We start from the raw sequence: 10247 nt of genomic DNA on the forward strand, positions 1-10247 counted from the left end.
ATGCCATCCAGTGATTATTATATCTCTCAGTACAAGTTCAGTAAGTATTTTTATTAGTATCGATATTCTTCGATTCAGCTTCAGTTATTCTTTCCAATTAATTATTTGCTGAGCTTTGTAGCTCACCTTGTACTCTTCACCATTCCAGGTCCTAGTGGGGGAGTACCAGATGTGCGGCCTAGCAGCAGTGTCCAGTAGTGTGTGTACGTAGAGCCACTCAAGACCAAAGATGTCTGGGAGTTGTTAGTTAGTGCTTGATCAGTTTAGATTCATTTTAATTTCCAGTTTAGGGAATATCCCTTAGATGCAAATATGATTTCAGTTTTTGTTGACTTAGAGTCTTATTACAGTTAATTGATATATACAGTATTGGTATCAGAATTCAGTTATCAGTCAGTTTATTTTATTATTCCCAGTAGCACCCCTTCTCGGGCAGTTCTAGGAGAGGGGGGTGTTACAAATTACCCTTACGTCCCATTGTTCGATTTGATCGCTAGTACTTTTGTTTCAACATGAAAAAACCAAAAGGTTATTCTACTAACAAAATTAAAGTGTATACAATGTTCTCTTGGCTTTTCGTAAATGAATTACCACGATTTGACTTTCCGCCGGAATTTTAGCTGTCCAAAAAACTGTTCCGGTCATATTTTTTTCGTTGTCATAATAATCGTATATAAATTCTGGTTCTTATCATATATATTTTTTTAGATATCTTTGTTTTGTAGCACTCCCTGCAATCGATTCTGTTACTCATAATTGTACCGAAAATCATGTTAAACCCATAATCTTGTGAAGATTTCAATTACACTTCCAAATAAAATTACACTTAAAAACATATGAAATTATCTTCGTTCCACCATTGAAAATTAAAAAAAAAAAATTTGGACCAATCACGGGGAAAATAAAGAAATTAACTTTACGTCCCATTGTTCGATTTGATCGCTAATACTTTTGTTTCAACATGAAACAACCAAAAGGTTGTTCTACTAACTAAATTAAAGTGTATTCCATGTTATATTGGCTTTTCATAAATAAATTACGATGATTTGACTTTTCGGTCGAAATTTTAGTTGCCCAAAAAACTATTTCTGATCAGATTTTCTTCGATGTCATAATAATCGTATAGAAACTGTGGTTCATATCATATAATTTTTTTTAGATATCTTTGTTTTGGAGCACTCCCTATAGTCGATACGCTTACTCATAATTGTATCCAATATCACGGTAAACCCCTAATCTCGTGAAGATTTCAATTACACTTCCAAACAAAATTAAACTTAAAAACATATGAAATTATCTCCACTCCACCATTGAAAAGCAAAAAAAAATAAATAAATTTTTTTTTCGACAAATGGCGGGAAAAATGAAGAAATTACCCTTACGTCCCATTGTTCGATTTGATCGCTAGTACTTTTGTTTCAACATGAAACAACCAAAAGTTGTTCTACTAACAAAATTAAAATGTATTCCATGTTCTCTTGGCTTTTCGTAAATGAATTACGACGATTTGACTTTCCGCCAGAATTTTAGCTGTCCAAAAAACTATTTCCGATCAGATTTTTTTCGTTGTCATAATAATCGTATAGAAATTCTGGTTCTTACCATATATATTTTTTTAGATATCTTTGTTTTGTAGCACTCCCTACAATCGATTCTGTTACTCATAATTGTACCGAAAGTCACGTTAAACCCATAATCTTGGGAAGATTTCAATTACACTTCCAAATAAAATTACACTTAAAAACATATCAAATTATCTTCGTTCCACCATTGAAAATTAAAAAAAAAAAACATTTGGACCAATCACGGGGAAAATGAAGAAATTACTCTTACGTCCCATTGTTCGATTTGATCGCTAATACTTTTGTTTCAACATGAAACAACCAAAAGGTTGTTCTACTAATTAAATTAAAGTGTATTCCATGTTCAATTGGCTTTTCGTAAATGAATTACAACGATTTGACTTTTCGGCCGGAATTTTTTTTAGATATCTTTCTTTTGGAGCACTCCCTGTAGTCGATACGCTTACTCATAATTGTACCGAATGTCATGTAAACCCCTAATCTCTAGAAGATTTCAATTAAACTTCTAAAGAAAATTACACTTAAAAACATATGAAATTATCTTCATTCCAACATTGAAAATAAAAAAAAAAAAAGAATTTTTTTTTTCTACCAATCATGGGAAAAATGACGAAATTACCTTTACGTCCCATTGTTCGATTTGATCGCTAATACTTTTGTTTCAACAAGAAACATCCAAAAGGTTGTTCTAATAACAAAATTAAAGTGTATTCCATGTTCTCTTGGCTTTTCGTAAATGAATTACGACAATTTGATTTTTCGGTTGGAATTTTAGTTGCCCAAAAAACTGTTTCCGATCAGATTTTTTTCGATGTCATAATAATCGTATAGAAACTGTGGTTCATATCATATAATTTTTTTTTGATATCTTTGTTTTGGAGCACTCCCTATGGTCGATCCGCTTACTCATAATTGTACCAAATATCACGTTAAACCTCTAATCTTGTGAAGATGTCAATTACACTTCCAAATAAAATTACACTTAAAAACATATGAAATTATCTTAATTCCACCATTGAAAATAAAAAAAAAAAAGAATTTTTTTTTCGGCCAATCACAGGAAAAGTGAAGGAATTACCCTTACGTCCCATTGTTAAATTTGATAGCTAACACTTTTGTTTCAACAAGAAACATCCAAAAGGTTGTTCCATCCCAACTACCATGGAAATCCAACACACATGCCCTCAACATGTCCTCTAATGTCTGGATGGTCCTCTCTGACTGTCCATCTGTCTGAGGGTGGAACGCAGTACTAAACTTTAGCTTCGTCCCCAAAGCATCTTGCAACGCTCCCCAAAAGTGTGAAGTAAATCGAGGGTCCCGATCCGACACGATACTAGAGGGAACTCCATGTAATCTCACCACTTCCTCCACATATAACTTCGCAAGGTGGTTCTAACTGTAACGGCCCTAAAGTGGGTCTAGATGTTTTAACACTTAACATTAGTTTAATGGTATTTTAAATGTGAGGTCTAATTTTTTTTTTTTTTTTTGAATTTAGAAATAATGTAATGGGCCGCAATTAATTAGTTAACGAGATCACGGGTTTGACCAGGGTGGGAAATCAAGCCTAGTGGGCTTGATATATATATATGGAGTACATGGGGCTGTGCTTAGGCCCATGGTGATAAATAGCTTGAAAATAATGATATTGGTGGTGTAATAAAAATAAACTAAAATAAGAATAATAATAACAATAATAAATAAAATAAAAATAAGAAAATAAATTAAGTTAGCATTTGTCGATAAAACCCCTAAATATTTTTGTCTATTATATGAGAAGAGGGGCATGTTGGTAAAATTTCAGAGTTGGCGTGCAATTTGCACAGCCTTTCTGTGTGCAGAAAATTTCTAATTTAAGTGCATATCACCCTTCCTTTCTTCACTGTTTTGATTCCTTTCCTCACTCCCTAGCATCTTCTTATACTTCACCTTCACCTTCACCTTCCCCTTCCATTTTATGTTCATCTCGCTGCTGCCTTCCATTTTTATGCTGGTGAAGCTTTTCTTGCTTGCATCTTCATCAAGCAAGTTTCTTACTCAACCTCTATTACACTCTCTACATTTCGTACTCAACTTCTTAGCATTTTGCAACTTGCTAGCATGCTGTAAGGTAAATAGCATATACATACAAAATTGTTGAGTTACAGTGGGGACTCGGATCGCCCTATTTATTTCAAGTGAATGGCTCCTCGGTAGATAAGGATGCAAATCTTCATTCATTGTATCCATAACAGCTAAATTATATAGAGATGTATATATACACATATTTATATATATGCACCATCTCTGTTGAATGCGTTAACCAGAATAGCAAACCCATTTGTATATATATATTGTTGTAGCTGTATCAGCCGTTGAATGCCTTGTCCCAAGCAACCCATTTACATTTATATATATATATATATATGCATACACAGTTCGGCCATAAATGCTCTGTTCCCAGTAGACCCATTTACATCTTCATACTTATATACTTTTGTGTGTAGCAGAGTAGCTGCTCACTGGAAGCTCTCTCTCTTTCTCTCTCTATATATCAATCAATAAAACCATCCAAATGGGGTTCTCTCTCCCCTCACTGTTACACCCGGAAGCTCCTTTTTGCCCATTTGAACCACCCAAGATGTATATATGCATATACAACATGCTCTGTTTCTGTTCGGCCACCCCACATTTGCAGATATATATATATATATATTTATATACATACACACCCAAGTTGCTGGATGCCTGCCCCAAATGAACCCATTTACATTTATATTTACAGATACGTTCAAGCCAATGCCCTACCCCAAGCAACCAATTTACATTCATATATATAATATATATATATATCCACGTCCACGCCCTGCTCCAAGTAACCCAATTTACATTTATATATATATATATATATGTACATTTACACGTCCAAGCAAATACTCTGCTCCAAACAACTCATCTACATTTATATATATATATATATGTATACATATACACGTTCAAGCCACTGGAAACCATTTACATTAACTTATATATATATAAATATATACATATAATAGTACCCACTGTAAAGAAGTGAAGTCCAACCATTGTTCACATTTGGAAGCCATATATCTATCCATACCCACTGGATGCTCCATGTAAACCCATTTAAAATTTTATATTTATATATATATATATATATATCTACACACGTCCAAGATAAGCTACTGGATGTCCAAGCAAACTCATATATACTATTAGAGTGCATTTATATGTACATATTCAAGCCCACTTATATAAATACTCAAGCCCACCCACATAAATATTCAAGGTCCTTATATATATTCCAAGCCATTCAATATATTAAAAGCCCATTGGAATGACCCTGCGTTGCACCTTATCCTTAGCCACATATTTCTATTATAATCATAATAGAAAATATCTTATATAGTTGGTGATGTTCTAAATTTTAATAGCTCAGGGTATATGTATAAATAATATACGTGTATATATATATATATATGAATACTTGTTATGCACCCGGTAAATTATAAATCTTAGTAATCGATTTAATGAACTCTTGAATAAATTATTGTAGCGTGTGTACGCTTGATGTAAGCGAAAAGCTACTCAATAATGTGAATGGGAAGAAATTATTTGTATAAGTATGACAATAATTTGTGAGATGAAATTTCGTGGATTCTATATATATATGGAAAGGAATGCATGATATGTTCCGTACATGTTTAACATGTGTATGTTATGATACCTTGTATTATTTATCTTTGCGCACCTATTATTTTGCGCGGAAGGAAAGGGTACCCTAGAGCACTTGGCACGGGATGAGATGGCCATAGCCCGGCAGGTTGGCTCCATATTTATTTGTGAGTTTCTATTTACATGATGCACTTGGGTGTGTGTGAATTGATGGCTTGCGAGCCTATGAGATTTGATACTAACATTAAATTATATGCACATTTTCAAAATAGTACATGGTGGCATGATACATTTAACTTGGAATTGATCAATTCTTAAATTGTGATACTTGTATACAATTGTTGAGTTCTGGATTACTCTCTTTTTGGTGTCACCTTATTCTGGGTTCATGATCATTGTTTATTGTCCTAGAACTTGCTGAGCCTTGTGGCTCACTTGAACTTCTTTGCCATTCCAGGTAAAGGGAAAGCTATTATTGGGGGCGAGTCCAGTGGGACTAAGGCCTAAGGATAGTGGTGTACGGGGACGCGTCCTAATTTAAAGATCCTATTTAGCATTTTGGTGAGACTTGAGATGAAATGACTCTTATTTTGTTAGTTAACATTAGAGTCTCTTATCTATTTTGTATGGCCGTTGAGCCCGAACTCTTGAGATATTGGAAGTGTAATTGAATCTTAATTTAGTTTCCGCTGCTAGTAATAAATTGAGTTGTATGTTTTATTATGGTTTGTTCTATATCATCTCTGTGATGACCTCCTTTCGAATATCCTATGCTAGCGGGAATATTCGAGCGTGGGCCCTTACACTAACGGTAAGTCTTCTTAATCGGTAGGAAATGGGCTGATTTCGTCAAACGGTCTACTATCACCCAAATAGCATCGCACCCCTTCGCTGTCCTTGGTAGCCCTGACACGAAGTCCATGGATATGTTATCCCACTTCCACTCTGGAATGGGCAACGACCGTAGGAGACCTGCTGGTTTTTGATGTTCTGCCTTAACCTGCTGGCACACTGCACACTGGGATACATATCTTGCCACATCTCTCTTCAGACCATCCCACCAAAACTGCCTCCGTAGATTCTGATACATCTTCATCGTGCCGGGGTGAATCATATAGCGGGACTTATGAGCCTCTGCCAAAATCTCGTTCCTAATCTCCGCATCATCTGGTACACAAATCCGATCTTGGAATAGTAGCATCCCATCGCCCCTTTGGCTGAAACCCACTGGGGAAAACTTCCCCACATCTGCCAAGATCTGGGCCAACTTCACATCGTGTGATTGTTGCACCCTAATCTGTTCCATCACATCAGGTTGTACCCTTAGGTACGAACAATACCCCGTAGGTCTCTCTTCGGGTCCAGAGATAGATAACTCCCCCATCTGACTCAAAAGCATCCATTCCTGGGTCTTCATAGCCGCCATATAAGCCCCTCGGTGACTCAATGCGTCGGCCACCACGTTGGCCTTCCCCGGATGGTACAAGATCTCACAATCATAGTCCTTCAAAAGCTCCATCCACCTACGTTGCCTCATGTTCAACTCCTTCTGGGAGAAAAGGTACTTTAAACTTTTATGGTCAGTATAAATCTCCACCTTCTCTCTATAGAGGTAATGCCTCCAAATCTTGAGAGAAAACACTACTGCCGCTAACTCCAAGTCATGAGTAGGGTAGTTCACCTCATGTTTCTTCAATTGTCTCGAGGCATAGGCATTCACTCGTCCATCCTGCATCAATACACATCCGAGACCTGAGTGTGATGCATCACTGAAGATGGAAAATGTCTCTCCACTCCTAGGAATAGCCAATACCGGTGCTGAGGTTAGCCTCTTCTTCAACTCCTCAAAGCTACGCTCACAAGCCTCGTTCCATTCGTACTTAACTCCCTTCCGAGTCAACTTTGTCATAGGAGAGGAAAGCCTAGAGAAACCCTCAATGAATCTTCTGTAGTAACCTGCTAGCCCCAAAAAGCTCCTGATGCCGGTCACTGTAGTCGGTTATGGCCACTCAATCACTGCCTTCACTTTTTCAGGGTCTACTGAAATACCCTCACCAGATACTACGTGTCCCAAGAAGCCAACCTGTCGCTGCCAAAAATCACACTTACTAAACTTGGCATACAACTGCCTCTCCCTCAGCCTCTGCAATGCCAGCCTAAGGTGGGTCTCATGGTCCTCCAAACTCGGCGAGTAGATGAGTATGTCATCAATGAACACTATAACAAAGCTATCCAAATACTCTCTAAACACCCTGTTCATCAAATCCATGAAGACTGCCGGGGCATTAGTCAACCCAAATGGCATGACCACAAACTCGTAATGGCCGTACCTAGTGCGAAAATCAGTCTTCTTTACATCTTCTTCTCTGACCCTCACCTGATGGTATCTAGACCTCAAGTCAATCTTCGAAAAGACGGATGCTCCACGTAACTGGTCTAACAAGTCATCAACACGGGGGAGGGGATACTTGTTCTTCAACGTCACTTGATTCAACTGCCGGTAGTCAATGCATAATCTCATGGATCCATCCTTCTTCCTCACGAATAAAACTGGAGCACCCCAAGATGAGGCACTCGGGCGGATGAATCCCTTCTCAATCAATTCCTCCAACTGCACCTTTAGCTCTTTCAATTCATTTGGAGCCATCCTGTAAGGAGCCCTAGAAACTGGCTGCGTACCTGGTACTAAGTCAATAGAGAACTCAACCTCCCTCGATGGCGGCAATCCTGGCAACTCTTCAGGAAATACATCGGGAAATTCACAGACCACCGGAATATCTGGAAATTCCACCTTGTCCTCCTTACCAGTCGTCACTAAAGCCAAATATGCCTCGCAACCATGTCGCATTAATTTCTCCGCCTTCATCACCGAAATCAAGGGTGTGGAGCTCATTGGTTTAATGCCTCTATACACAACAATTGGTTGATGAGGCAACTCAAAATGAATTACCTTGTGCCGACAATCAACCTTAGCATAGTGTTGGGATAGCCAGTCCATGCCCAAAATAAGATCAAAATCTTTTATGTCTAGCACCACAAAATTCCCCGGAAACTCCTTATCGTGCACCATGATTTTACAATCCCTATACACCTCACTACCCACCATTTTCGTATCTCCCGGAGTAGTCACAATCAAATAATATGGTAACAATGTACTGGAAATTGGAATATGACATACCACCCGAGGTGCAACAAAAGAGTGTGTGGATCCCGTATCAAATAAAACACAAACATCAATATCATATAAGGATAAGATACCTTGCACTGTGTCTTTCCCTTGCTCTGCTTCAGCTGTAGTCAAGGCGAACACTCGCCCCTGGATGTGGGGTCTATCAGCATCTGCGGTGCTCTGTCCTGGTGGTAGTGCCAATGATGGTGCCATCCCCTGAAGTCTAGGAACTGACTGCCTCTGCCCAGATCTATCACTCTGATACCCCGGCCTTTGGCCTCCTCGCTGGGGTGGCACTGAACAAACGTTGGCCTTATGGCCCTTGCGCCCACATTTAAAACATGTCACCTCCTGGCTGCCTGCTCTACCTGACCCCTGAGGGCAGTCCCTCTGTACGTACCCCGCCTGACCACAAGTGTAACATGTCACCCCTCTGTCATAGCGGCATGGGTCACGATGCCTCTTTCCAGATGTCTTGCATGGGGGGATGTCTGGCGTGCCTCTCGAAGGCCCTGGTGCACCCTTCCTCTTCCTGTCATTGCCTTGTCCCTGGGCTGAGCCTGACCCCCTAGTAGCTGTCAGGGCTCCTCTCAGCTCGCTCCTCTCCCTCTCAATGATGTATGCCCGATGTACCAGTGTAGAATAGTCAGTGAACTGCGCACCTGCCAGCTGAAATCGAATCTCCACTCGCAACCCTCTCAAGAACTTGGTCGCTTTCTTCTCATCAGTGTTTACTAACTCGGGGGCAAAGCGTGCTAGGGAGGTGAACTCCTTCTCATACTGAGCCACTGACATGTTGCCCTGGGTCAACTCGATGAACTCGTATGTCTTCTGGCTACGAACCCAGGCGGGAAAATAATTGGCGTTGAAGAGCTCCCTAAATTCAGCCCAAGATGGCTCCCTGTTCCTGAATCGCAGTCTGGCCGTCTCCCACCACCTCTCAGCTGCTCCCCGAAATAGGTATGTGGCCAGCTGTACCTTCTGTGCATCAGTGCATCCTATGGTCCGCAGATGTTTCTCTATTGCCATCAGCCACTCTTCTGCAACCAAAACGTCGTTTCCCCCTCTGAATTCTGATGGCCTGAGTGCCATGAAGTTCCTCACCAACTGACTGCCAGCATTACCATCCATACCCTGAGGCTCAACCTCCTGCTGCACTGGGTTCGACGTCTGACCACTAACATTTTCTTGTAAGACTGGCTCATTCCCTACTACCGGTGGCGCCTGTCCTGGCCTGCCCTGATGGGCAATGAATTCCTCGAAATGCCTCAACATGGAAGCCATCGTGCCCCTCAACTCACTAACCTCTTGGCGCAACTCTGCCACTGAATCTGTAAGAGTAGGCGATGCTGGGGGTGGTGTAGGGTTAGGTACAGGTGCAGGCTCCGGAATGGGATCAGGACCTGGAGCAAGAATTGCCCGGTTGCCTCGGGCGCGTGTCGGCGACCTTCCTCGACATCCACTCATTTCTTGTACAACCAAAAGACCTTTTAGTACTCCATCTTAACTTAGTCTCACTAGACTACTAAACACACATCTACTCTACTCACCAATCCTAAGTGTACAGAGACTCTCCTCACTCCTATACCTAATCGCTCTGATACCAAAACTGTAAGGGCCCACTCCCGAATGTGCCCGCTAGCATAGGACATTCGAAAGGAGGTTATCACAAGGATGATATAGAACAATAGCTCATAATAAACACACACATTTATCTATTTTCACGCAGCGGAATATCAATAACTTTCGTTACAAACCAATGTTGATACATCTAGGCTCTTAGGCCATACAAACCGAATATGAGGCTCTAATGTAAA

The 10247-nt window shown here is 39.9% G+C and overlaps 1 protein-coding gene across 1 annotated transcript; it reads right to left on the minus strand.

Annotated features, from left to right (window-relative positions):
• Positions 1–7260: 7260 nt before the first annotated feature.
• Positions 7261–9897, minus strand: LOC127804518 (uncharacterized). The gene has a single exon (XM_052341390.1). It carries the CDS (start codon positions 9895–9897, stop codon positions 7261–7263), a length of 2637 nt encoding a protein of 878 aa, XP_052197350.1.
• Between the last annotated feature and the right edge of the window lie 350 nt (positions 9898–10247).

This window comes from Diospyros lotus, chromosome 6 (genome assembly GCF_014633365.1).
Source record: "Diospyros lotus cultivar Yz01 chromosome 6, ASM1463336v1, whole genome shotgun sequence".
NCBI lineage: Eukaryota > Viridiplantae > Streptophyta > Magnoliopsida > Ericales > Ebenaceae > Diospyros > Diospyros lotus.